This window comes from Prunus mume, linkage group LG2, assembly GCF_029339155.1.
Source record: "Prunus mume cultivar Tortuosa linkage group LG2, ASM2933915v1, whole genome shotgun sequence".
Classification (NCBI taxonomy): Eukaryota; Viridiplantae; Streptophyta; class Magnoliopsida; order Rosales; family Rosaceae; genus Prunus; species Prunus mume.
The window spans coordinates 22617210-22644749 of NC_142699.1; the positions used below are offsets into that span (position 1 = coordinate 22617210).

Sequence of the window (27540 nt, forward strand, 5' to 3'; positions counted from 1 at the left end):
TTTTTCTTTTCTTTTTTGTGGGGCTCAATTTTTTAACTAAATCATGTAAATAAGTAGTAGATGTGGGTTGGACCAGTTAATCAAAGTAGTGAGACTACTTCATTATATCTAAGTTCGATTCCTTTCCCACTTGATTAGATTAATTTAAAGTAATTTAGACTATCGCTCGCATAAAAAACATGTAAACAAATGTAATAATTCCAATACTACATTGCAATGGAATCATCTTCAGCAAAATCTCACAACCACCATTCCTATTCATATGGTGTTCTTTTGCATTCCCATTCCTATAGTTACAGTATTTGTTTTTTTTTTCTTCTGAAAAAAAGTACTATAGTAATAGTACTTCTCATAATAATTTTTTTTTATTTAAAAAGAGTGAGAATAAAGAGTGTTGATTTCCTCACTCCAATTTATCCACTTACACTCTATTTTATAATTAAAAAAAGAGTGTAAGTGGATAAAATTGGAGTGAGAAATCATTACTCTAAAATAAGAAACCTATAAACCCAGTATGAACCAGCGGCCCAGGCCCAGTATCACTGGCAGAACAACTGTCCAGCTGGAGGATCCTGTTAGCAGAGAGCTCTGAAAACCCCACCGAGGGTTTAAGAAGCTAGAGGATCCATTTACCGTCTGTTTCTGAGTTTCTCTCATGCTTTGATGACGACGATGACGGCGAGTGTGAGGCTTCGCGTCACATTCAAGGAGCGCCACATTCTGAGCAAGTCACAGAAGACAGAGGGACTCAAGCGAAGCTGGGTTCTACTAAAACCTCACCACCGCACCATCTCAGACCTCGCCGCCCATCTCCTTCACGCTTTCGACCTCAACGCTTCTTGCCCCGATGGGCTTCTCATCTCCGTAAGCATCTCCTTTCCCTAACCTAATTCTCAAACAAAAAGAAATTCCTTTTGCAATTTCAACTCCAAGTTTTCTGTTTTTGGTTTCTCGCAGATGGATGGGTTTGTGTTACCGCCTTTTGAGTCCACCTCCATTTTCAGGGATAAAGATATTATCAGGTCAGTTTACACTTCTATTATCAAAGTATGTGGTTTTATTTGGTGTGCGTATTTTCAATTTTTTCTTCTTTACACAGTGTGAAAAGGAAGGGGGGCACATTGTCTGAAATTGCCTTGGTTGATGATGGGACAGACTCTCTTGAGATAGAAGAGATTGTGGAGAGGCGGCCTCTGAATACAGGTATAAAGCTTCTGGCTAATGAGGAATTTGAAAAGGAGACCGGAGGATATGAAAGTGAATCGGAAGAGGATGAACCTTACCAGTTGGAAGATCCGTTGACTGTAGAAGATGCACCCGAGACCGGTTCAAGCAGACGTTCCAAGAAGAGGAAGCTTTCAAATAAACCTCAGAGCTCGAAGTATGTATTTTACTTGATTTATCTGGTGATTTTGCAACTGTATGCGGTCAACGCATCTTTTGCTTAGTACATAGAAGCTTTGTGTGTTATGTGGTTATGTACACATTGGTTTCTTAGGTATGTGATGTGACCACATTTATATCTTTCAGGAGGAAGAGAATTAAATCTGCTACGACTGAAGAATGTTCAGGTTTTCCAGAAGACCTTCAGAATGATGTCCATGCAGAGAAGCATCAGTCTCGTGTCCTCCCCAGAAAGAGTCGTTCCAAGAAGGACAAGTCATTTGCTGGAGAGGATGAACTGGATAATTTAAGCAACCCTCAAACTGATAAAAGAACCAATAAAACATGTAAATCTACGTCCAATGGAAAGAGGTAGCGTTTTGGCCTTGTTATATGATGACGACATGCAATATTTCTTATGCATGTTTCTTAAGTCCTACACTTTAGTCTAGGTTTGGGTGAACTAAACCATGCTATATCGTGCTATTGGAATTTTATGTTGCCAAATTTTTGTAAACATCTAGTACTTTCCATTTTGCTCATTTATTCTTTTCCGTAAATTGTGCTTTATAGGTCCTGTCAGCTTCAAGAGAAGGAAGTAAAAGGTGTGGTTTCATCTGATACACCTGGTGGAAGTAAAAAGGTATTAGTTGCCACCATTATCTGAATTGTATGTGTTGTTGTCATCTTACTGTATTAATTTGCAACAATATAGTTTTTGGCATCTGTAATTACCAGAGAATTTTTACCTCAGGAAGTAAAATTTGGCCGAAGATATATGACTGCCACAGCTTGCATATCTTGATTTACATGGAGATTCTGATGTTGTTAAAGGAATCTTTGTCATACATTTCTCTGATATCAATTATAAGTTTAGATTTGTGAAATCCTTTTATCTTTTTGTGTATCAGTTTCCTAGTAGAAGTGCTCGACGTAAAAAGGCCAAAAGGCAATGGTTGAGGGAAAAATTGAAGGGTGAGAAGGAGGAGGTAATGTGGTGTTTATTAATGATAAGTAGATATAGATTCCTCTTTCACACATATGCATCCACACGTGCACATGTGTATACAATCACTGAAAATAGTGAAATCTGTCACAAAAATATTCAGCTGCCCATTATGAATGTTGCGTATGTACAAATTTTGGGGGTTGCCATCATAAGTTGGTATATTGCAGTACCTATATGTCCTTTGAGGTGTATTTTTTCTTCATCTTAAGTGGGTCTTCTGAAGTAACTATATCTGCTTTTTCACAAGTAGGGCCACTTTTTATCCTGAACTAATATTTTGGCTGTACTGTTCCAATTTCCAGCTCAATAAGAGGCAATTGCTCAAACCAGATAATCAGCAATTGTCTGGCAAAAGTAATCAGAGATGTCCTGAAGAACATCAACAACCGAACACAGACAATGAAGAGGATGAACAATCAAACACAGATACTGATGAAGGGGATGAGCAACCGAAAACAGATAATAATGAAGTACATGTGCAACCAAGCACAGACAATGATAAAGAGGATGACATTGTTCCTGTAGTAATTAGGCCTGGGCATATTCGGTTTGAAAACCTTGGAAAAGGTGTGTGTGTATCGGAATCTTCCGATGTACAGTTCAATTACTTATGGCATTTGAGTTTAGCAATTTATTTTATGAGTTCATGTGCTAGATTAAGAAATACTTGTGACTCTAATTATCTGATGTATGTACCTGTTCCAGTGGATGCAGATCATCCTATTCAGCAGAATAGAACCCCAGTGGTATGTTTTTCTTCTTTAAACATCCATGACTTAATCCAATGAGGTCCATGATTTTCATGCTGCACTCTGTTTTGGTTTCGGAATTTATTGGTTCCAAACTTATAATTGTATGTCCTGCATGCTTCAGGAAACTTTTCAGTGGAATGGAATAACCAGCAAGAAGAAGGGTCAAAAATGGGGTATGGAGAAAACACCACATTCAAGAAAAAGTGACTACAAAGATCTGAACCCAGAATCGCCTGAAACATTGGGTAGTGAAAAAGAGATTCCTGTAGATGATCCCATAGACTTCAATCAGCTTGAGCTCTGTACCACTTTACCTGAGGTTTGTTTTTTTCCTAATTTTCATTTTGCTTTCATGGATATTGGTTTCCCTCATTGTAGGAAACAATAAAAGAAATAAATTTATTGACAGTTGGCTTTGTACTATCACACCTTTTAGCTGCTTGATTATTTCTTGAATGTCTTTGAACATTTAGTTAATATTCTGGACCACGTTCGGAGTGAATAAATTGATATAATGCCAGATAGCCCTGTAAAATGTTTTCCATATCAAGTAATTCAATCCTTTCGCATTTAATGTCTTGCAGGAAGGTGATCAAATTGCATATCGTTTGATTGAATTATCAGCATGCTGGACCCCTGAAGTTTCCTCATACCGTGTATGAGTATTTCTTCTCTTAAATGTCTATTAACTCTTTGTGGATATAAAATTTACCATAAAAGATTTACTTGTCCCTGTAGGTTGGAAAAGTGTCATGGTACGACCCTCAATCAAATAAGATTATGCTAGTACAGGTTCCAGGATATCCCATTGTTTTTGAGGAGACAGATGATGAGGCATCTGATGTACTACCAGATGCATCCCTTTACGGGGAAGATGGCTCTCTAGAGGTACTTTTAGTGCGGTCTCTCTAGAACTATTATAATGTAGCAATAATTTCAAAATGGTTTCAGCCTTCTCTCTCAACTTCGATTAGGGCTAACATTTTCATACACTAGTGGTGGAGGCTCAACTGCACAGATAGGTGGATTTGCAATTGCCATTTGCATTCCCATCCAATGTATATTCTTCCACCTTCGCTTTTGCAAGTTCATATGGCGGTTAACCCCCGCTCGACATTTGAAACTCCACGGCTGGTGTATGAAATATCAATCCCCTGGTCCAATACTAAATTTTTCACATTTCATTTTGAGGCTTGGGGTTTTTGCATGATCTAGTTATATTGATGGCCAATATTGGTATCCTGCGGCCCTTGTTGTAGTTATGTACGACCATCTTTTTTCCACCTAGCAGTGGCTGTCAACAACTGCTTCACATCTTTGATTGCTAGCATCTGACAGGTAATGATCCTTGCAGGTAGATTATTCTTCACTTATTGATGTCCGCATTGTCAAGCATGGCAACCCGAACACAGCAAAGGCAGTCACTGGCGATCAAAATGCTGCATCAGGTCCCAGGCTCAACAATAACATGGAAATTCGTGCTGCACCACAAGGTACTAATTGGATTTCCATGCTCAGAATCTGTTTAATAATTTTTTTTGAATATGATTCGTTTACATGTATAGTGCATTCTTGTTTACATTTGTAGAAAATGGAAAAGTAAGCGCATGGGATGAAATCAGCCAGGCATTGAATGCCAAGAAGGCAGAGCTGTCTCAGTCGGATGGTTGGTGTAGAAATGAGGGCTCGGTAAGGAACTCATGGTCATATAGAGGCTTGAGAGGTAGCGCATTGGGTCCAGTCGTGGCTCGTTTAAGAACGCAAAGTGGGCTGTAAGGAAGATCCCTAATAGCATTGGGGTAAGATGTCTCCTATTGGTTTCTCAGTCAGATCAGCTGGAGTCCATGGTTTTGGGAACTTTGACGGAAGAAATAGAATACGACTGGTTGTAAAAGAATACTATTTGAGGTGTATGTAATGCGATGTGAGGTCGTTGGTTGTTTATCAAGGTTCTCTCTCTGTCTCACATGTCATGGGTTTTGTTTTTAATTGACGACTTCATCAAAGCTTGCCCCTAATCTTGCCAATGGCTAGTTATAATGAGCTAATTAATAAGCTTCTTCTAAAATTAGAATAAGGAGTCAGAAAAACTGGTTCAGCTTGCATCTAGGTACATCAATGAATGAACCTTTTCTCAATTTCAATCATAAAAAAGTTATTCGTAGCAATGGTCTCTCAACTTATACTAGAAGTTACATTTTGGTCACTCAACTTAAATATTAGTTGTAGAAGTCGCTTAAGTGGGTGTTATGTTGCACTATTAGTCCATACTGTCAAGTCTGTGACTTTTTTTGTTTAAAATGATGACGTGATAAACATCTCTTAGATTATTGATGGGCAAATGTGACTTTTCAATTAGGATTATTTGTAGCAATGATCCCTCAACTATACTCGGAGTTACATTTTAGTCACTCAACTCCAAAAATAGTTACAAATGTCACTCAATTAAGTGTTGTGTTGCACCATTAGTCCCTACCGTTTGAGAGACTTGACGGTAGGGACTAACGATGCAACACAACACCCAATTGAATGACCTCTACAACTAATATTTGAGTTGAGTGACCAAAATGTAACTCCGAGTATAGTTGAGGGACCATTGCTACAAATAACCCATCATAAAAATACCCATTTTCTCAATTTCAATCTTAAAATATGAGTTTGATTTTCATTTCAACCTAAATGGCAACACCTTCGGTGCTGTACAGGAGGAACAAATATACTTAATTCACTTATTTCAATTGTGACAATATTTAATCTGCCTTGAAAACAAAAATGTAGAAATAATTCCTATCAGCACAAAGCTGATTTGTTCTCTGTACATATTTTCTGTAACCACTCCACAACATCGCACAAGCAGATATGAAACACTTTACACTGCCGGGATGCCAACTCCCCTTGCAAAATCTGCAACTGTTTCATCCCCACATTCCTTCATTGGCTTGGAAGATCATGAACCCAAATCCTTCCAATTTCTGCTTTAAACATGCCTGCAAATACCGGATATCAATTTTAAGTGTATGTTAAATAAAAACAACAAATAATCATCAACATGGTCCAAGAAAATAGATTAGCAACAAACATCAAATAATAGAAAGAGAAACCAACTAATGAGTTTTTTTTTTTAATGCGGAAAAGGAAATTACAAAGCGAAACCACAGGGGAGTGTAACCATATTAGATTTTTGGCATACCCATATTAGAGGTTGGGCATATTTTCTAAGAAAAAACAACTTGTAAACTATACTGTAACTTAGAAAACAAGAATTAAACAACAGTTATCTTGGTAGAGATTTTTATATGATGCTAGATTTAGTTGATTTATTTGCTATGCAACATGTTATAGAACCAATCTAATTCAAGGATGTGCACTAATTATATAATGATTAGATATTTCCGAAGTAACTAAGCAATAATAAATTAATAATAATGAAAAACAGAGAACAAACAAAGAAAAAATGGGCAAAGCAAAATACCTGTACAGGGGCATTCATAGGCAAACCCATGCGATCAAGGAAGCTGTGCCCTACGGTAAAAACTGGGTTGATCACTTCTGCAGCTTGGCTGATCATTTCACATTGCAATTCCTTTTCAGGGTTACCAATGTCCACATCTAACATTTGCTCTTCTCTGTTGCTCTCATTTTCAGATTGGTTGCCATCAGAGTCCATCGCATCATCACCCATGTCAGGTAAAGAGAAGGACCATGATCGTACCAAATTCCTCGGAACTTCAGGCGATTCATCCACTGATGGTACCAACATTCGAGGTGGAGGATTACTCCCTCTGCGCTCTGCAAGAGAGGGGGAATTCCCTTTACATGGCAAACATGAAGTTGCCACTTCCAAAGTAAAATTAGCAGAAAATGTCTCTTCAGGTGAAGGAGATTTTTTGAAAAGTAAGCTTGAGTTATCTGCCAAGGAAATATTCTTAATATAAGATGGATCCGTAGATTCCAAGCCAGAAGGTGAAGGCTGTTGAGAAGACAAACATGACAAGTCCGACCAATTAGAAGATGATGGTGAAAAGGTAAATGAACTAGAGTAATCAGAGTTTGAAGGGGACAGTGTTGGGGATTTGGAGCTGAACTTAGGACTGCTGTCAGGAAAACAAGAAAAAGAATCCGGTGAACGACAATGAGTTGTAGGTAATGATAATTTCTCAGTAAAAGGAACAGAGCATTCTACTTCTCTAAAAGTATCTCGTATCCTACATGGGCTGCTACTTGGAAAGCATTCAAAGGAATCAGGTGAGCTACGAAAGTGGCGTGATGCTGATAATGGCGATGAAGGCTCAATCAGGGAAACAGGGTCTTCTGCTTCTTTATGAGTTTCCACAACCATATCCGACTCATCACTGGATGGGCTAGTGTTACAGTTCAGCTCAGAAGACGTGACCAAATCTTTCATAATGCCCCTAGCAAACTTTTGCCGCAATCTACCCCATCCATTTTCTCTGGCTGGAAGGCAAGTTTCTGATTCAGTATTAGATACTGAAAACGGTGGGACAACCCCTCCTGCAATTGCCTTATGGAAAATTTCGAAATCCAAATCATATTCAACAACCTTCCTTTCACCCACAGGAACACACCTAGATGCAGCAACCTTATCGCCTCCAGAAGAAAAAGTTTCTACCTTTTTCACATCTGCCTTGCTGTGATCTTCTGCTAAGACCCCACTGGAAAGAGCGTCCCAAAATTCCAAAGGTTCTTCACCTTCATTGATGTCCACAATCGGACCCTTTGCCCTCTCATACTGGATGACCTGAAAGGCAGCTGCCCTTGCATTATCTGACATCATTGTGTTGCAATCCTTTCCAATCCAGACGTATAAAGCCGATGGAACATGCACAACAAATGCTCCACGAGAGTCAAGTCCTTGTGCACCTGGATGGCCTAACGTCTTTGGCACGAGATGAAGAGGATCATATGATGAATGCGGGGCCATCCGGTACATCCTTAACATGGAATTTGGGCTTGCAGGCACAGCATGTACCCTCTTCTGGCACTGCAGGAGTTGACAAGCAAAACCCATATTTGGGTTAGTCACCCCTCGGGCAGCCTTCACGTACTGAAATGCATCTTCAAAGCTCTGGCCCTCTCTCCACATGAGGTATGCAATGACCAGAGAAGTTGACCGAGACACTCCCTGACAACAATGCACAAGAACTCGCCCGCCTTGCTTTCGAACATCTTCAAAATAATCAAACACATCATAGAGTATACTTGTAATGTCCTCCGACGGGCTATCTTTCAACCAAAGTGTCTTGTACACAAGATCATTCTTGAAATACTCGGGAGAAACAAACCCAACACAGTTGAGCACATGGGTGATCCCGTTCTTCCTCAGAACCTCACGGTTCTTAGCCACCGCATCACTTCCTAAGTATATATGATCAGCAATTCTCGAGCATTCTTTATCGAAAAAAGCAAGCTTATCCTTCTTAAACTCAAATTCTCTCCCAGGTTGTTCTGGGTTCAAATTCGGAAGGGGTTTAACTGATCCTCTTGGGGTTTGGGGTTGAGGCCATACCCCAAGATCATCAGAACCCGCCCTTGGCCACTCCTGAACGGTGTTCCTAGCTATTGAAAGGGGCTGAAGTGGAGGTAGGCAAGACCTCGCTTTACTATTCAGCTGTGGCCTTGGATATGGATTGTTAGGTTTAGAGGGTGAGCGGTCAGACCACGACACCGACCGCAAATACGTTTTCCGGGTATTTCCGGCTAGCCGGTTTTTCTCTTCTTCGCCTAACATCTCAAAGTGGTTTGACAACAATTCTAAAAACTAATTGGTACCCATTAAAGGATTCTTCCGGGAAATGACATAGAAGCCATCAAGTTGAACTTTTGGAATAAATAGCATGGTATTGAATTTTCAGCATCTGTCTCTCTCTCTCTCTCTCTCTCTCTCTGCTCTTTTTCTCACCTAAAACCCTTGACCACCCTCTCTCTCTCTCAGAGTAAAGGTTACAGCTTTCAATCTAGACAGTTGATTAAGAAGGAAATTCAAACACGAAAACGACTGAGTAAACCCTAGCTCAGCTCAAGTGGGGCGCCTAGATTCTACCAATAGAGACAAGAAGAAAATAGTTAATGGGATTTAGTTAAAAATTATATAGTCGATATTTTTGAAGAGAGACTTACTTGAAACTTTGAAAAATAAAAATATCTCTTCAGCTGAAGGGTCGCTTGGTGCTTGTCTGTGACAGACTTTGAATCCCCATAGAGACAGAGAGAAGGGAAAGATAGGAAGAGACTGAATTTTGGAGAGAACGAGTTGGACTGAGTCACTTGGTTGGGGTTGTTGGCGGGTTGGTTTTTAGACTGGAGAAGGAATGGGTCAAACTGCCACGCCATCATTCACGAATGGTCTAACAAAACAAGCATGCATGTCGAGTCTTGTGATGTCATTTATGTATGTATGTATAGTTCAGAGTTCAGACCGATATTATGGGGAATACATGAATTTATAATTATTTATATTTATAGCGGATATTTGTAGAAATTATTGCATGGTATTTAAATACGTTAGTGGTACGGATTCGGATCCTCTGCTCTGATTTTCTCTGCCATAATCTACTTTACTTTTATTTTCCATACGCTACCTCGTTAAAATTTAATCTAAGAGATTTAAAAATTAACACATCATCCTAAAACAAAACCCCAATTTATTCATAAGTAAAAAAGAATAAAAACCCCTAACACCCAACTAACAGTAGTTAAAGTCCAGCTTTTTTTTGTTCTCCTTATTCACGTTCTGTTTTTTTTTTTAAAAAAAATTATTTATTTTATCTCTTTATGTCATTTTTTTTTCCCTCTCCTTGCCAGATTCTTGTGTCAAAAATCTACTTCAGTAGCTTGTGAAGCAGATATTCTTCTACGAAGCAGTAACATATGAGTGCATTCTTGTCTTACAAGAGGATGATTGTGGTTTTCCATAAAATGGCTAACCCAATACTTACCATTAGATTTATTCAACTTAATGCCTATTTTAGCATTACAACTCATCCTTGTTTCTGCCCGAGAACTTTTAGTTAAATAATCTCGCTTATCTTTCGGTCGAAAACCCTCCTTGCAACAAACAAATACTCTTGAAATTATTTGACCAGTATTCTTATTCTTGTTATGTGAATCTCTTCTAATACTGAATCCTACTCTTCGCCCATACTCATTATAAAACTCATATGCAGCTTGTTTTGAAAGAAATTCCATATCACGTATGGGCTTATAATCTAAATTATCTTCACAAATTGTAGCCACCGAACCTTTCATTCTCAATCTATAAAACAAATATAATAATGTTAATCTATCATACAATGATAACAGTCAAATTTAAATTTACAAATTAAAAATGAAGGATGGAGGTAGATATACCAAAACATTAATTGAAATCCAATTCAAAGCGCCACACACAGAAAACCAATTAGCTAGTCTCACTGAGAAAGAGGGAAATTTTGAATTGTTGCAGACATAGGAACCAAAAAAGAAAACGAAAAAAACGAAAGAAGCAACGCATGCAGCAGAGACCAATAAATGAAAGCATATGTAGCATGAACCAATAAATAAGAGAATGTATGAGGGATGAAGGAAAACGAAATGCATGCCAAATAATCCTGCTTACTTCAAGTTCACGTCTTCACAGTAGCCTTGCCAATATACTCACACTAACCAAAGCTAAGGTAATATGAATACGAACGTAAATAAAGAGAAGAGGACAAAACTTGAAGCAAGGAGGAAAAAAAAAAAAACAGAGGAGGACGGAACAAGAAGAAGAAGAAAAAAAAAAGAGCTTTTTGGACGTTAAATATCCCATTAGTTAGGTGTCATGTTTTTTTTATCTTTTTAATTAGGTGTAAATTCAGTTTTTGTTTAGGATGATGTGTCAACTTTTAAATCCCTTAGATTAAATTTTAATAAGGTGGCGTATGGAGAACAAAAGTAAAGCAGATCATGACAGAGAAAATTAGAACAGAGGATCCGGATCCGCAAGCAGCACAATAGTGTTGTGTTAGGTACCGTTTCAAGTCTCGGTAGTCTTGTAGACTATTATGATATAAGTGAATATTTTTTAATTAACACTATACTCTAAGTGGTTTTTTACTTTATAAGTTTGATCAAAAGTTTTAATTAATTAAGTGATTTTTAGCTGAGCTAAGAGGCATGGAAAATGTGTAACATGTGCTTTCAGTTTCAGAAACAAGTAAAATATCAAATATTGCACTTTATACTATAGTGAGGGCCAAGTTCTTCAAACATTGCACTCAAATATGTTTGTGTATTTTAGTAGTTTTGTTTCAAAAACGAAAGATGAAGAAGTCATCCGAAGATGGCTGGAAAGTTGGAAAGGAGATTAGGAACTAATTAAGCATTCAAATCACATTATAAAACACTATAATTCCTAGTCATACATTCTAGTAGTTTGATCTAATACAATATCTTGATGGATCAATCTTTGAACCTAACAGTAAACAACAGAAACTAATGACTTGTTGATCTAGGTTTATTTTTGTTCTTTGCTTTTCTCGGACTGCCGCTAATTAATTGATATAATTTATTCTAAGAGTATTCCCAACCGAAATCTTAGAAAAGAAGAAGAAAAAAGTGTCATTATTTATAGAAGCCCCAAACACAAGCCCCCAAAACTCCATAAACCCAAGTAGCTAGGAGGTGCCAATTGGTTCTATTCTCATGGCAAATTGTAAAAAAAATATAAGTGACCAAAACAAAGCCTTGTTGGTCAACAACGGTGCTGTATGGGGGCTTTCACATTTTTCTAACCTACTGAGATGAAGAAGCAGCAGCAGTTTGAATTTGACCAAGGATTTAATTAAGACAAAATTAACAAACCCTACTGCATGTTTGTTCAATCAAGTGGCATGTTTTGTCCAGTGTGCTCCATTTATACAAAAATGGCCGACGTCCTTTTTTTATTTCTCTTTTTTTTTGGGGGGGGTTGAGAAATGGACGTGCATTATAATTTTATGTGAACGCAAGACTCTTCCAGTTGCAGTCAACGTCGGTTGCACCAGGAGAAATAAATAAATAATTTTTGGCAGAAGATAGAAAAATAACGGTCAAAAAAGGTGGGCAAGAAAGAAAGAAAATAAAGAATCAAATTGCCTTTTTTTCTTTCTTGTCCGGTCCCCCGCTCAAAGTTGTATTTGTATTTCGTAGTGGTCTTTTAACTTAACCCTGGTGGCCTCATTATAACAAAGGGACAAATAAAACTACATATCATGTCATGGATAACTCCTAGGAAATGCTGAGCCAATCAATTCTAAGTTCTAAGATATATTTTTCTGAGAATATGTGACAAAATTAATACTTGAAGATTGTCCAAATTGTAGATAAGATGGAAGCATGGTTTTCCACTTGTGTGTGAGTTGGGATGATGGAATAAGCGTCTAATATATCATAATCATGGACGACCTCTTTTTATTTGTAACGTAGTGCCAAGTGAAAAAAAGACTTTAGAAGAGAATATGACATTGTAATTTGTATGTATATTGTATTGTTGAAGATATATTTCGAAAATTCCACATATGTAAAGTGATAAGAGTCAAACTTTGACTATAATATGAGGATGAATATAACCGTATTAGGGTTATGGTTAATAAATATGGTACATATAACATACTTATTTATTATCGTTTAAAACTAATTGCAAGCAAACGAGATTGGCCTAATACAACCTACTACAGACATGTGACATCAGTCTAAAAGTTAAAGTTAAATAACTTGATAACTTAAGTACCAATTACTTCCCTTCTTACTTTGTAAGTAGAAGTTCCTACATTCTTGTCAATAGTAGTGTGATATGCGTGCATAAGTTTTTCTTTTGTGTTTTTGATGAATTCTTTTTGCATATGTGATTCACAAGAAAGAAGAGTATCTCTTTATAGGGAAGGAGGAGTATCTCCTTACAAGAAAGGAGGCAAGCAATATCCAAGAAAATATATTGATAGAGATCGTAAGTTGAATTCTTCCACTTAGAAGTTCAGAACGTTAATGAGAAAAAAAAAACCAATGTTCTAAAGCCCAATATAGCCCACTAAATTTCCAAGTAAGGCAGCCCAATCTGAAGCCCAGTTTAGAATACATTGGGTTTTGGCATGGGGCCCACAAAACCAGCCACTTACTCGACCCATCTCTCTTGCCCGCGACTTACTGAGTTCATCTTCATTGCTGAAACCAGGTGGGCTTGGCAGCTGCCATAGCTTAGCTATACCTTCTCTCGAATGGCTATACCACCATTTTCGGGTAGCAATTTCATTTCCGCTGTAGCTTTACCTGTACCTGTTCGTCCCTTCTCTCTCTCTCTCACCATTTTTGGGGTTTTAGGCTTTGATTTCTCTGTCTGCCTGATACCGTACCTTCCTATGCATTAAGTTCCTATTCGTATGTATGGTCTTTGCTATGCATTCACTCTGATATGTATCGCAGTCTCGGCGTTAACCGCCTCATATTCCGCAGTCGCATAGTTTACTACGTGAAAACTGGTCTAATCGATCAAGCTCTCCAAGTGTTCGACGAAATGACCCGCTCCGATTGCCGCGTATTTAGCATTGACTACAATCGCTTCATCGGCGTATTGGTCCGCCATTCGCGTTACGATCTCGCCGAGCACTACTACTACGAAATGGTGCCACAGGGCTTCTCTTTAAGCGCATTTACTTACTCTAGGTTCATTTCTGGGCTGTGCAAGATCAGAAATTTCACTCTCATTGAAAAACTTATTCGAGACATGGATAGGCTTGGGGCTGTGCCTGACATTTGGGCTTTCAATATATATTTGAATCTTCTGTGCCAAGAAAATAGGGCACATTTTGCTCTGGAAGTGTTCCATAGGATGGTTGATAAAGGAAGAGAGCCTGATGTTGTATCATATACTATACTTATTGATGGGTTGTGTAAAGCTAGACAATTTGATAAGGCAGTTGATATTTGGACTAGTATGATTAGGAAAGGGTTCAAGCCCGATAATATTGCGTGTACAGCGCTTGTTGTTGGATTGTGTGATGGTGGGAAGGTTGATTTGGCATATAACCTTGTAATAGGTGAAATGAAGGGTCAAGTCAAGTTTAGTAATTTGATATATAATACGTTGATTAATGGGTTTTGTCGAGCTGGTAGAATTGATAAGGCACAGGCAATCAAGTCATTTATGAAGAGGAATGGGTGCGAGTCGGATTTGGTTACTCACAATGTGTTATTGAATTATTGTTGTAATGAGTTCATGTTGGAGGAAGCTGAGAAGTTGATGAAGAAAATGGAGAGGAGTGGTATGGAACCTGACGTGCATAGTTACAATCAGCTTCTCAAGGGCCTTTGTCAAGCTAATAGAGCGGATAAGGCATATTTGTTGATGAGGACTAGAATGGAGCCAAAGGGGCTGTGTAATGTTGTGTCATATAATACCATCATCACAGCATTTTGCAGGGCACACCGTACTGGAAGGGCTTATAAACTGTTTGAGGAAATGGGTCAAAAGGGCACCATGCCAGACGTGGTGACGTTCACTATTCTTATAGAAGCTTTTTTAAGAGAAGGTAGTTCAGATATAGCCAATAAGCTTCTTGATCAGATGACAGTTATGGGTCTGTTGCCTGACCGGATATTTTACACTACAATAGTTGATCACCTATGTAAGAGTGGGAAGATTGCAATGGCTTATAGTGTTTTCAGTGATATGTTAGAGAAGGGCATCGCCCCTGATGCTGTTTCATTTAATGCTCTTATTAATGGGCTTTGCAAGGCTTCTAGAGTGAGTGAAGCTATGCATCTCTATGAGGAAATGCAGAATCGAGGATGTTGTCCTGATGAGGTAACTTTTAAATTGATAATTGGAGGTCTCATAAGGGAAAATAAGCTTTCAGTGGCTTGTAGGGTATGGGATCAGATGATGGAGAAGGGCTTTACTCTTGATGGAGCTGTCTCTGAGAGACTGGTTAATGCCATCCATTCAAAAGATGGCATGAAAATGCAAAATGGTCAGTATGGTATATAAACCCTTGTATTTTTTCTGTTCATGTATCCATATGTGCCATGCTATTTTTATGGAGTAGCTTAAGTGTTTTACTTGAATGATTTGTTAATGGGAAAGTATTTAAAAGCTTTATTTACACCACTGGCAGCGCTGGTATTCCATTTACTCAATAGCATATTTAATTTTTCTTCGCACCACTGAAGCTATATTGATTCTTATTTTCTAGTGCTATAAGTTGGTTCTTATTATTGATGAATCGTTAAACCTGTGATGCTGCCAACCGCTTTTACTTTTAAAGATGGTTTCATTGGTGTAGTGGATTGTGAGGTTGGTTGTGTAGCTTTGTGTAAAGTTGTTACAAATGGTATGATATTGACTATGCTATCTTATTTTTTGGTGAGTTGCAGAGTCCATTGTTAGAGGCACTTGTTAGTTGACGGTTACACCTCATCAAGCCTGGTCTTGTTTCTATCTTGTGCCCTTTCTGGCAAGCTGCAAAAGAACTCAGGTATGAGCTTATGAGCTTTTGTTTATTTCTGTATGTATTCTGTAGATGAGTATTCTATAGATGAATTTATTGCTGTTTTGTGAGTGTCAAACAGTATAGAAGGGATTGGGTGAGGGGTTGGGGGAAGATGGAAAAGGGGGCAGTTTAACCGTTTCATTGTGTGCTGAATAGAAAATTAGATATCCTGAATATATCCATTTGTCTTGTGCTTATGAAGACGCAGTTCATCCCATGAAAAACTGAAACAGTGAAATTTTTCGTTGCTGTTACGGTATTCTATTTGAGGCACCAACTTTAAAGTTAGTATTGCTTCATTATTAATTGTCTCCAAAAATCTGTACCCTTCATTTTTTTTAATGTCTTCTCACCATGTTCTTGTGATCGGCCAGTAATATTCTTTATGCTCATGCTGTGCAGGATTGGACCTTGGATTTTTTTGAGCCAGATGTTTTTCAGAGCTTTATGCTTATCCTTGTATGATTTGTCTCCCTAAATTGACACATTCTTTCTCCTTACAATGGTAAATGGTACTTTAACCTACTTTATTCTTTTCTTTGTTGGTTGTAATACATACATATAACCTGATACTGCTGTTGTTTAGAACAGTAGGTATGAGGTAATGTGAGTGGGTTTGCAAGAACCAGACTACTTCATGGTAATTGGTTACCTTGATTCTCTTCTCGGAGCACATTGTTATTGGTTGGTTCATCCTTGTTAATCTCTCCAAATTCGTCTAATGAAAATAAACAAAAGAGACACGTTATGAAGATTTCAGAACTACATAGTGATGTGGTATCCCTTTTACTTTCTGGACTATGAAGTCAACCCTCAAGTGTTAGGTGCATGTCTAGTCTTAGGCGTTATCTACCAATATAATTCTGAAGCAATCTAGAATTTTGATTGTCTTTTTATTTTTGAAGTAATAATAATATGGGATGATGCAAGTGGTCACATTTAATGCTCATGAATTTGCTTTTGACTTCTTGCTTTGTCAGTCTGAGTATCAGGTTAGTAGGGATAATAATTTGTGTGTTCTGTTGTCTCTGCTGTGATGTTTGCTGCATTCCTAGACATTAGGATATGAATATGCTGAATGACATGCAAGTAACAATTCTCATATTGTTTCTGCTCCTTGTTCTTCTCATTTAATGTCTCTCTCTGCTGCTTAAATCCCTTATAAAGTTTCATATTTTATTTTTTAGGATGCACAATGACCGTTCTTGGGATTATAGCTGACATGCAGAGGCTGCAGATCCATTTTGAGAACGTTAGCGTGAGAACACTATTGATCAAATTTGGGCATGGGTATGGCTTCTTATGTGATATGCAGTGAGTGCCACCTACTGCAACTATTCCCTCCTTTTTTTGTGTTCCTCTTTGGAGGGAGGTGTGGAGGTTAGGTGTGGTCTACTGAGGCAGAATTATGAATGAGGCCATTGTATTCTTCCTTTGTATATAGGGATTGACAAGAAAGAGCTGCTAAATTTTATGGCCATGTCCTGCTCTGAATAAAAGCGGATTAAAGCATAGAAGCTCGGGTTTCCTTTGCCAAGCTGGAGTGTCGAGGATGGAAGAAAGTGGAGAGAACTTACAAGTTCTAACGAATCACTATTAATTATTACAATCATAATGGAAGTGCTGACAAGTTGCTTTTTCAATACTTGTGGCATTTTTGTAGCTCGACTCTGAATCACAATACATCTTCTCTGAACGAGTGAAGATGTTCTGTGGTCATAAACAATTTAACATTGAGTTGTTTATTGACAAAGAGAAGCAGGATTTTAGTGGTTAGTATTTGGATTTTTGTTTCAGTTTTGTTGTTTTTCTTTCGAGTTGTGCGTGGCAATATTTTTTTTAATTTTTTTTTATTTTATGTAACAGGGGGGAAAGAACCCCAAAACCCCAAACAAAGCGTGGCATTTTTTCTTCTTCTTGTTCATTCAGCAAAATAAAAAAGGGGTGATAATGTTCGTTCTAATCTCTTTTGTAAAGGGTATCCCAAATCCGATGATAATCTATCCGATATGGTGGAGAACCTGTATAATGTATTCGTTCGCATTGGCCCAGCCTAGCCACTCTAAAATACAGAAACAGAACCACTTGAAAAAAGTTGGTACCAAGATTACTTGCCTCCCATGCTTAACTACGTTTGATTCTTTGCCTTTCCAAAAATCATCCTTGAAGTTTTCTTCAAGTCATCCTCTTTCCCTGTTGGCCTCCAATTCCTTATTATTCCTCATCCCTCGATCTTCAGCTCTTCTTCCTTGCTTACTACTTGTCCATGCTACCATGCCTACCCATGATGACACCAACCCTCATTTTGTCAGACCCTTTCAACCACAAGGTCCAGACCAATATCCCCAAACACCTCCTGTTGTTCCATTACTGCAACAACCACAGCACCAAGGCCAGCACTCCGGCCCTGTGAGCCTCGGTCCCGGTTGGACTGAACAACCCCACCCTGAACCACCACCAGATGTTAAGCCAGCCCGTCGTCACCGGCCAAAGCATTCAGGCAGGCATTCTCGGCCACTAGGTCCATTGGTGTCATTCCATCCACACTTTCAAGACCAACATCCTCATCCACAGCCAAACCATTCAGGCCAGCAAACCCAGCCGCTAGTCCCCCCGGTGCCCATTGCAAACCAAGATAATGAAGACCCACAACCTCCGGCAAAGCGTCAGAGCCAGCAAACCCTGCCACTGTCAAGCCATGATCATGAAGACCAACTGCATCCTCGGGGACATGTTACACGAGGACAGCCACAACATGGCCAGCGTCCTCCCTCGCATGGCTTGCTCAGGCCACATACTCCACAAACCAACCTCTTTCAATGGTCATTAGCCATCTTCTGTGCAATTTTTTGGGTTATCATAATCATAGGAGGCCTAGTGGTTCTCATAGTCTATCTTATTTTTCGCCCCCGGACACCGAAATTCGATGTCTCCACTGCCACCCTCAATGCAGCCTACCTTGACATGGGCTATCTGCTCAATGCTGACCTTACTGTGCTAGCGAACTTCACCAATCCAAACAAGAAGGTGAGCGTGGACTTCAGCTCCTTGATCATTGATCTTTATTATGGAAATACCCTAATTGCTACCCAATACATAGAACCCTTTCTGCACACAAGAGAGAGTCCATGTTTGCAAATGTTCATATGGTGGTTAGTCAGGTCCGTCTTGGATTGTTAGAGAGCCAAAGGCTTCAGAAGCAGATGGAGACCAATAGAGCCGTTTTTGAAGTCAAGGGATCTTTCAGAGCACGTGCTAATTTTGGAAATATCCTACGTTACTCTTATTGGTTATATGGTGACTGCAAAGTTGTGTTCACCAGACCTCCTGATGGGGTTCTGGTTAGTAGAAAATGCAAGACAAAACACTAAGGAAGCATTTGGATTTTCGTCTACATTTTCTTCTATTTTCAGATTATGTTTCGATTTTCGTACACTAAGGAAGCATTTATATTGACGTTTCGAGCATTTGATAAGTGAAAGCACTCTTTTTCCAACGACCTGATAGTATGGTACTTGAATTTCAGGTTTGATGTGTCTTAGCTGTAATGTACTGTAATTTCTCTTCTTGTTCAGAATCTGATCATTCAAAACCCTACTCAAAATTCAATATCAAGACGCAAAAATATAACCAGTCCAAAATTTGCCACTTGCAAAAATTCATAAGAGATAACAAAAACGAAATTTATTGCAATATGTGAAGTACAGTATTATTCAGTAGAATGTAACAGCCATATGTTCATTTTCTAAGAAAACTTAAACAAACACATGCACATGCTAATGGTGAAGGCTAACATTATTCAGAAAGCGGATCACCTCATTGTATGGGAAACTTGTTACATTTCATTTTCATGGTACAAAATCGAAGGAGAAAATTATGACAGAGGATATTTACAGAAGCTTTCACCCGAAAGTGAAATGACAGAAATTGAGAATTGCTGGCCAGCACTTTATGCTTGTGTATGCCAAGAAATAACAACATTCAGGAGAGCAAGCAACCCCGCTCTTCAAAAATGCACAACTTCACAATGCACTCCGATTAAACCTACTAACACTGCAAGAATGAATTTGGCACTAAAACCTCCTGAAATGATCCCTGGTAAAGAACGGATGCCTGAGGGCCTCAGGAGAAGTTAGCCTATTGGAGGGGTCATATCTAAGGAGACCTTGCAGGAGGTCGATGAGATCCCCAGCTGAATGATCTACATGCTGCATAACTATATTCTGCGAAAGACAATATAAATTTGTTGACTTTAAAGTGTTACTGCAACAATGTTCGTGAACATGTTTCGAAACATAAGAATTTAATATATTTAGAAAAAGTACAAATTCTATATACCTGGAGACGATGTAGCTTTAAAACGGCTTTAATACTTTCCCGTGAAGTTGCACCTTCTGGCCAGTCCAATCTACCCCTCCTGACATACTTCTCAGCGTGCCGGCTAAACCAAAAAAATACAAAAGTAGCAAAGGAGAAGGTGGTGAATACAGACGAACAAACATCATCTGAACCTTAATATATCAAAATTATGATAAAACTCTTCAAGAAGCACATACTCTGCTCTTCTCAACATGTGCTGTGGAAATGGACCTAAGACCCTCTCCATCATAGCTAGATGTTCTAAGTTCTCATGTGTCTGAAACAACGCTTCTCCCTGAAAAGAATTGCATTTGTTTTTTTTTCATCAGAACTTCTTTTATAGACTTTGATATAATCCAGAAATTTAGCAAACAAACCAATGCAATTAAAGACATACAGAACGCAATTAAAGACATACAGAACACAATTCTACCAAGATGCAACCAACACTCCATATGTCACATGGATAACTCCATCCAAGACCTGTAAATATAAACAATCACATGAATGCTAAAATATAAATTAATAACAAATACTCAAAAAGGAAATGATTAAATGGAAAAGGAGAGCAAATATTAGCATACCAAGAATAACCTCCGGTGCTCGGTAGTGCCTTGTCGAGACAATGTAGTTGTGCTCTTGATGGTCATAGGCAGTGCTGCCAAAATCAATGACCTTGATAGCACTAGACTTTGGCAACCTTTTATAACAGGTTCCATCTTTTGGTGACCGGGATGTAAACTGCAACAACAAAGGAAAAACTTGAAGACTCAAGGATATTTGACACAATATTAAAAGAATGCAGGTAAAAAAGGTGAAAGCATTGATAATGTGACATTGGAAGGGGTGACGAGGGAAAAAGAAAAGAAAAGAAAACACCAACTACAAAGCAATGACATAACAAGCGGACATACCTTGTAGTCTGGTACTTTAACATACTCTGAAGACACAAAAAGTATGTTTTCAGGCTTCAAGTCAGTATGGATGAGACGCATATCATGCATGACTGCAAAATGTTACAGCCAGAGAAGGCATAAGAACTTAATAGCGATGCACTTTTATTGAATTCAATGTCCAGCTACAACCTCTATATGGTATCATACTAGACATCCAAACAGATTCTAAGAAGATATTCATACATGTCACATGAATAAGCTTTACTTTAAATAAATTTTTTTTAAAAAAAAAAAACAAAGCAGAAACTACCAGTAAATTAATTAAGAAGGAAAGGTAAAAACTTATGGAATGGTACAATTGCTGCTATAAACTTTGAATGGAATAAGAGCAACAACAGAAGTCCAACTACACACATGCTACACATTCCAACAGTTGCCTGCCAAGCTCGCGGACAAGATCAACCGGAAATGGGCGATAATTATTTTTCCGGAGGAAATCGTATAAGCTTGGTCCAAGCATCTCAAATACCTGTTAAGACCATTTAAATCCAACAAAGTCTTAACCCCCAAAATATTTGTGAAGTTGGGGAATCATGTTATCAAAAATCAAGCATATACTTACTATACATATATGGTTACGATAGTCAAACCAGTTCCGTATTTGAACACAACTGCAAAGAATAAAGCCACTTAACAATTGACCCAAATTTCATTTTACAACTGCTAAGAAGCAAATGAAATAAGCACATCAGGAAACAATACTCACCGACTGCCATTTCTGTCATACTTCCCAAGCAACTGTAGCACATCAACTTCTATCATTGCTGCTTCACGATATTTCTTAATACTTCTGACAACTTTTATAGCTACCATCTCTTTTGTTTCCCTATCCCAGCATTCCAAAACCTGACCAAAAGTTCCTACATAATGCAAAGAGCCCAAATATGAGAAGACAGATTGATGAAACAAAATTTCATCCAGACACAGGTCTAAAGCCAGTGAAGAAACCTAACCTTCACCAATTTTTCTGTGAATCTTATCTGCAAGTACAGAAACAAGAAATTAAGGAAATATTTTACAAAAGATTATATCAACAGAAACAAATAGATGTTGTGTCTTAAAGTAAACAAATATTCTAAACTTGACTAAAATATGTTTATATGCACACAGTAAGGAAAAAAAAAAAAAAAAGAACAAAAAGGGACCAAAAGGAAAAACTTCAACTCTTTCGATGTATATGTTTTCGAATTCAAGAGCAACCCTAACGTCCCAAAAAAATATGTCCCGGAACTTTTTTCTTTTAAGTATATTTATTTTTTCAAACATTGGAAATAAACATTGAGGAAAAAAATGAAAAGATGGAAGCACATCAGATTGATTTAAGTTCTGAAAGTTTAAAATACAGCATTAAAAAGAATAGACACATAAAGAATGTAAAGAAAAATTTTCAATGGTGATTGAATGTAATTACAGCGAGAAGTTAAATTCTCTCCCAGCGCAAACATGTAATGCCCATCTTTGTCATCATCTCGCCATGGGGGAGAGCCTTTTTGAGTCAATCCCTTTACAAAAAGACTAGGATGGTCTGGGAGTACCCTTGGAGGTCCAAAGCTTGTCCCATTTCCAACATCTTGCTCATAATATATTCCTGACTGAGCCTACACATAGCCATTTATTCATACTCCAGCATTTATTCATACTCCACTATACAAAAAGTAATAGAAAAATTTAAACCCTTAGCAATCTATCATTGATTTTCCATCATATTGTCTGAGGAATCAAACAGAAACACAGTTTATGCAGAATAAATAACACACATATAACACCAGACAGGAACATATCCAACTTTTATTTGCCAATAATATTAATATGACAAACCTACCAGATCATGAAAATTTCAATTCTTCCAAATTTTTAAACCCCATAATTTTATAACATCAACTTTTCCCAAGCAAAATAAATTTATGTCTAAGGCAATATCTTATACAAGATCAGACTTTTCCAGGCCAGACTAACAGATCGCGAAACTTTGAAAAATGACATCATTTCTACAGTCTACCCCGATATACCTATAATTTTATCATTATTTGCTACCCAGAAAATGTTTTAACACAAATAAAAAGGTAAACTGGGATGAATTCAAAATATTAGAAAAATAATTTTGAAAAACGAGATAACCAATTATAGCATAAATAATGAAAAAGGGACCTTCATTATGAGATAGTTGATGACGTTAAGGGTAAAAATTGCACCTTTGGGTGACCTTGAGGGACGTCCCAAGCAATCCTGGGCCTCTTCCTTGGACGCCGATCAATGTGGGAGAGAGGGAACTCCGTCACATAATCCATCTCCATCCGATTCAAATCCCTAACCCTAGATTTACTGATTGAACAGAAATCGCTCTGATTAAACGAAGGAATCGAACGGGAAAACGCCCTAACCCTTGTTCTTTGTGAGCTACCGCGAGTCGTCGGATGCGATTCTGGGGCTTAATCTGCACTGTTGGTTGGCATGCTGAGCTGTTTTGCTGACCCCACGTAACTAATTATGTGGCTGAATTTAAACCCTGGTTGAGTTGAGCTTTAGGGCGTGTTTGGAACATTATTAAATTCTTTTTTTCTTTTTTTTTAATGTTGGGCTGCACATACAAAAGGGTAAAAGTGACGGATGGGCTTGTAAATTATGGGCCACAAGCCCAAATTGAAAAAGCCATGCGGTAGGACCTTAACCAGTTTGTATTTGGGCTTCTACACCATGTAACCAAAACAAACAAAACCCAAATTTTTTGGATGACACGTGTTAATTAGTATTTGAAATTAAGAAATTGTAACTTGCAAGTATTCACCAAAGAAATTGTAACTTGTAAGTTATTGTGAGCTAGCAATTTTAATTTTATTTTAGAGTTTTAAATTTTGACTCCATATGGGTGGAGAAATTTCAAATAAATGTTTTGGATTTAATAGTTCGTCTAAATTTATTAGAAAAATTAGAAAATATTAAATTGAACGCATTTGAAATAATTAATGTATTACATTTCAAATGAATGAATTTGAAATAACTAGATGTAAAAAATCATTTAAAATTTACTTGTTTTCGTCATTTCATATTTGTCAAATCTTCGCATTAACGCTTTATAATGTCATCAGAAAATACTATCCGAATGGGCCCATGACATGACGCTAATAGCTTCAAATTTCAAACATATGTCTCGACAGCAGGACCCACAAACAAGAACTCATTTCAAGGAACAGACGAGGTTTAAGATAAGGTTTCACTTCAGTTCGGGTATGGGCAAATACCATTTCGCCTTTTCCTCCAAAAATATGGCCCTGCTACTACTGAACATGCACCAATGTGATTAGCAAAAGTTTGCTTTGCGCTCGGTTAAAAGGTGGTCGAGAGTTGGCTCGCATGCTTATTCATCAGACCGACAAGAGTCAGTTGTCAAGATTTAACAAATTAATTGCTATTGGCTAAAGGTTGCGAGCTTTTGGTGCTTGGTTAAAAGGCAACCAAGCATTGGCTCATATATTTATCCATTAGACCGACATGAGTTAGTTTTATCAATATTCAAGAAATTAATTGTGATTGACTAAAGGTTGTGAGCATTTGGTGCTCGATTGAAAGGCAGATGAGCATTGGCTCGCATGCTTATTCAATGAATTGACGTGAATAAGTTTTGTTAAAATTTAAGAGAGATCTAATGCAGACATAAATAGACACTTCAAACTTATTTGGATACCGTATTTATATATAAAAAAGAAGAAGATAAATTAGTGATGCATGTTGTTTTCTTAAATTTAGACTTTTCTACGGCATTTGGATCTAATCAAAGGATCAAGGATATGGATTGCAATTTGCAATATGCTTTTCAAACAAATTGGCTACACGAATTTGGTGTACCATAATTATTCTTTGACAAGTAAAACCACGTCATTTATAATTGTTTGCGTGCGTGCACACGGAAAGCATATATATGTGCATGTATCGATCGATCCCATGGCCATGGATTGCTTTGAAAAGTAGCCTTGCATTGCAATTGGACAGCAAACATCATAATAATCTCGAAAACGAAGTCATGGTGGTGCTAATTAAATATGCAATCAATAAAAAAAGATGGCAATTGGCATCCTTTTAAGCTATGGTCGGTACAGACATCCCAATTTTTGTCCTCTAGTTACCATTTTCTTACCTGCTGCCGGTAAATTCCAATCGCACTATGACTAAGCAGCAATATTAATATACGTATAACAATGACCTTCATTATGTCTGGCTAATGCTTGGCAATACTAATCAGCAGTATTAGTCGCACTATGACTAATCAGCACTACGTCTGGCTAGCTAGCTTTATATAAGAAACAAGGAAAGGAAATAATTCTCACAGAAACAAAGAGCACCGACAAAGACCTCCAATGGCTCTCATCACCCCACTTATTCTGTGCCTTCCATTTCTTCTTATCCCTCTTCTTCTTTTACTCAGAAAGAACAAGCAACAACATAAGAACCCACAAAAGCACTATCCACCAAGCCCTCCGAAGCTTCCCCTCATAGGCAACTTGCACCAGCTTGGCTCCTCGCCTCACCAATCTCTATGGCAGCTCTCCAAGAAGTACGGGCCAGTCATGCTCCTCCATCTCGGCCGCGTACCGACTCTCGTTATCTCATCGGCTGAAGCAGCCAAAGAGGCCTTGAAAACCAACGACCTCCACTGTTGCAGCAGACCCAGCTCGGCCGGCTCCCGCAGGCTCACATACAACTATCTAGACGTGGCATTTTCGCCTTATGGCGACTACTGGAGAGAGATTAGAAAGATATGCGTGCTTGAGCTCTTCAGCGTGAAGAGGGTCCAGTCGTATTGGTCTGTCAGGGAAGAAGAGGTGGCTAAATTGGTCAATTCAATCTCTTCTTCCTCATCTTCTGGTGCTCCAGTTAATCTTACTGAGAAACTGTTTGCTTTCACTGCCAGTATAATTTTCAGGATTGCTTTTGGGACAACTTTCCAAGGAAGTAAATTTGAGCATGCTAAAAATATTCATGAGTTGATCCATGATACTGAGGCCATGCTGGGAGGCTTGTCTGGAGCCGACTACTTTCCGTCTTGGATCGGGTGGATTATAGACAGGGTTTCCGGGGTGCATAAAGAGTTCGATAGGATTTCAAGTGAGTTGGATGGTCTTTTCCAGCAAGTGATTGATGATCATCTCAGGGCTGGGACGGAAGTGGAGAAAGATCATGAAGACATAGTTGATGTGCTGCTTAAGATAGTGAGGGAGCAAACTGGGTTTGGAGCTGCTCAACTTGGTCATAACAACATCAAGGGAGTTCTCTTGGTAAGCGCTGTAAATTATCTTACTTTTTTTTTTTTTTGGATTTTATTTTGATGGAATAATTAAACTTACTTTGACACTTGCAAATCAGAATTTGTTTTTAGGTGGAATAGATACCAGTGCAATTACAATGGAGTGGGCGATGGCAGAGCTAGCTAGGAAACCGAAACTAATGAAGAAAGCCCAAGAAGAAGTCAGAAGATGCATTGGAAACAAAGGAAAAGTCACTGAAGGAGATACAGATGAGCTTCAATACCTCAAGATGGTAATCAAAGAGACCTTCAGACTGCATCCTCCAGCTCCAATGATCCTGCCAAGAGAAACCTTGTCCCATTTCAAAATCCAAGGTTATGATGTCGACCCGGAAACACTGGTGTTTGTTAATGACTGGGCAATTGCACGAGACCCTGAGTCTTGGAAGGACCCAGAAGAGTTCGTCCCAGAAAGGTTTGATGGCAGCTCCATTGATTATAAAGGGCAGCATTTTGAGTTTTTGCCATTTGGAGCTGGTAGAAGAATTTGTCCTGGGATGTACATGGGAACAACAACGGTGGAGCTTGGACTTGCAAATCTTCTCTACTGGTTTGATTGGAAATTGCCTAATGGGATGAAGGAGGAAGATATCAGCATGGAAGAAGCTACTGGCCTTGCCCTCACCATCTCGAAGAAAACTGTTCTCCACCTTGTCCCCGTGAAAATATCTCAGGAAACATAAGCTAGAGGAGCTTCTCTACATAACTTAGGATTTGGGATGTTCTTTTTGTTATGATTATATAGAAACGAACTTTAAGAAAGAAAGATTTGGTTGGGTTGATGATAAAATATCGGTGCTTTTACATGTGCGCTTGTGTTTCTGAATGTTTAAGATTTTATTCATCCAATAAACAAAGGAAGAATAACAGCACAAAAGAAATTTCAAGAGAAAGTAATACAAGGCAAAGATTCATTCAACTGTTAAAACATCAAATAGACAATGTCCAAGTAATTTCCCTTTCCATTCCAATTTTTATGCCATTTTATTTTTTACTGTTCTAATTTTGGAAGCTGACAATAAATACAGAAAATAAAATGTATAAAGATGGGGGAAAAGTGATAATCAAAGAAGTCCAGAGCGTCTGACCCCTACAAATTCCAGCTCAAGCCACTGCCATGTCAGCATTACTTAGAGCATCCACAAGGGTTGTTCAATAGTTCAATTATTTTGGTATCTATTGAATTGAACTACAGTTTTATTTGTAATTGTACTGTTCAATAGCATTAAAATATTGAACAACCATTGCAAATGTTCTTAATGGCATAATGCATTAATTG

At 38.1% G+C, this 27540-nt stretch overlaps 6 protein-coding genes across 13 annotated transcripts; 4 read left to right on the forward strand and 2 right to left on the reverse strand.

Annotated features, from left to right (window-relative positions):
* The first annotated feature begins 545 nt into the window (after positions 1-545).
* On the forward strand, positions 546-5092 carry LOC103321859 (sphere organelles protein-like protein). 2 transcript variants are annotated; one of them, XM_089045250.1, is made up of 13 exons: positions 546-864; positions 958-1022; positions 1100-1381; positions 1531-1755; positions 1957-2026; positions 2295-2372; positions 2695-2959; positions 3107-3138; positions 3266-3463; positions 3729-3800; positions 3883-4032; positions 4499-4637; positions 4733-5092. In XM_089045250.1, exons 1-13 carry the CDS (start codon positions 664-666, stop codon positions 4918-4920), a joined length of 1965 nt encoding a protein of 654 aa, XP_088901376.1. In that variant the 5' UTR covers positions 546-663; the 3' UTR covers positions 4921-5092. The 2 variants fall into 2 exon arrangements, with proteins under 2 accessions (XP_088901376.1, XP_008221928.2); XM_008223706.3 differs by having other exon boundaries at positions 547-864; positions 3098-3138.
* Positions 5093-5772: 680 nt separating this feature from the next.
* On the reverse strand, positions 5773-9431 carry LOC103321860 (uncharacterized). Its single transcript, XM_008223707.3, has 2 exons — positions 6617-9431; positions 5773-6131 (listed from the first exon to the last, which is right to left on the reverse strand). Exons 1-2 carry the CDS (start codon positions 8891-8893, stop codon positions 6060-6062), a joined length of 2349 nt encoding a protein of 782 aa, XP_008221929.2. The 5' UTR covers positions 8894-9431; the 3' UTR covers positions 5773-6059.
* Positions 9432-13422: 3991 nt separating this feature from the next.
* Positions 13423-17443, forward strand: LOC103321861 (Pentatricopeptide repeat (PPR-like) superfamily protein). 6 transcript variants are annotated; one of them, XM_089045507.1, is made up of 6 exons: positions 13423-15128; positions 15532-15632; positions 15850-15931; positions 16050-16152; positions 16835-16937; positions 17092-17443. In XM_089045507.1, the coding sequence occupies exons 1-2, from the start codon at positions 13571-13573 to the stop codon at positions 15555-15557; spliced, it is 1584 nt and encodes a 527-aa protein (XP_088901633.1). In that variant the 5' UTR covers positions 13423-13570; the 3' UTR covers positions 15558-15632; positions 15850-15931; positions 16050-16152; positions 16835-16937; positions 17092-17443. The 6 variants fall into 6 exon arrangements, with proteins under 6 accessions (XP_088901633.1, XP_088901634.1, XP_088901631.1 ...); XM_089045508.1 differs by having other exon boundaries at positions 16050-16159; positions 17092-17232; XM_089045505.1 differs by having other exon boundaries at positions 16835-16961; positions 17092-17232.
* Positions 17444-17449: 6 nt separating this feature from the next.
* LOC103321862 (proline-rich receptor-like kinase) lies at positions 17450-19146 on the forward strand. Its single transcript, XM_008223710.2, is given in 2 exon segments — positions 17450-18753; positions 18756-19146. Coding segments are annotated over 2 exon segments (1419 nt in total). The 5' UTR covers positions 17450-17597; the 3' UTR covers positions 19019-19146.
* A 170-nt stretch (positions 19147-19316) lies between these two features.
* On the reverse strand, positions 19317-23393 carry LOC103321863 (serine/threonine-protein kinase AFC2-like). Of its 2 annotated transcripts, none has more exons than XM_016792452.2 (12): positions 23155-23393; positions 22374-22560; positions 21916-21942; positions 21669-21822; positions 21525-21573; positions 21317-21431; positions 20921-21012; positions 20591-20747; positions 20440-20489; positions 20204-20301; positions 19986-20088; positions 19317-19870 (listed from the first exon to the last, which is right to left on the reverse strand). In XM_016792452.2, exons 1-12 carry the CDS (start codon positions 23254-23256, stop codon positions 19721-19723), a joined length of 1284 nt encoding a protein of 427 aa, XP_016647938.1. In that variant the 5' UTR covers positions 23257-23393; the 3' UTR covers positions 19317-19720. The 2 variants fall into 2 exon arrangements, with proteins under 2 accessions (XP_016647938.1, XP_008221933.1); XM_008223711.2 differs by having other exon boundaries at positions 20425-20489.
* A 1845-nt stretch (positions 23394-25238) lies between these two features.
* On the forward strand, positions 25239-27067 carry LOC103321864 (cytochrome P450 71B36-like). Its single transcript, XM_008223713.2, has 2 exons — positions 25239-26232; positions 26321-27067. The coding sequence occupies exons 1-2, from the start codon at positions 25315-25317 to the stop codon at positions 26942-26944; spliced, it is 1542 nt and encodes a 513-aa protein (XP_008221935.2). The 5' UTR covers positions 25239-25314; the 3' UTR covers positions 26945-27067.
* The last annotated feature ends 473 nt before the right edge of the window (positions 27068-27540 follow it).

Bases quoted from the DNA above. Each gene is read 5' to 3' on its own strand.
- LOC103321859 (XM_008223706.3), top strand. From the start codon at position 664: ATGACGACGATGACGGCGAGTGTGAGGCTTCGCGTCACATTCAAGGAG. The intron at 3,801-3,882 runs GTATGAGTATTT...TTGTCCCTGTAG, and splicing joins CTGAAGTTTCCTCATACCGT to GTTGGAAAAGTGTCATGGTA. The intron at 4,638-4,732 runs GTACTAATTGGA...TTACATTTGTAG, and splicing joins AATTCGTGCTGCACCACAAG to AAAATGGAAAAGTAAGCGCA.
- LOC103321860 (XM_008223707.3), bottom strand. From the start codon at position 8,893: ATGTTAGGCGAAGAAGAGAAAAACCGGCTAGCCGGAAATACCCGGAAA. The intron at 6,132-6,616 runs GTATTTTGCTTT...CGGTATTTGCAG, and splicing joins CTATGAATGCCCCTGTACAG to GCATGTTTAAAGCAGAAATT.
- LOC103321861 (XM_089045507.1), top strand. From the start codon at position 13,571: ATGTATCGCAGTCTCGGCGTTAACCGCCTCATATTCCGCAGTCGCATA. The intron at 15,129-15,531 runs GTCAGTATGGTA...GGTGAGTTGCAG, and splicing joins TGGCATGAAAATGCAAAATG to AGTCCATTGTTAGAGGCACT.
- LOC103321863 (XM_008223711.2), bottom strand. From the start codon at position 23,256: ATGGAGATGGATTATGTGACGGAGTTCCCTCTCTCCCACATTGATCGG. The intron at 21,432-21,524 runs GTAAGTATATGC...TGGTCTTAACAG, and splicing joins ATCGTAACCATATATGTATA to GTATTTGAGATGCTTGGACC. The intron at 19,871-19,985 runs GTATATAGAATT...TGTCTTTCGCAG, and splicing joins TAAAGCTACATCGTCTCCAG to AATATAGTTATGCAGCATGT.
- LOC103321864 (XM_008223713.2), top strand. From the start codon at position 25,315: ATGGCTCTCATCACCCCACTTATTCTGTGCCTTCCATTTCTTCTTATC. The intron at 26,233-26,320 runs GTAAGCGCTGTA...CTTGCAAATCAG, and splicing joins ACATCAAGGGAGTTCTCTTG to AATTTGTTTTTAGGTGGAAT.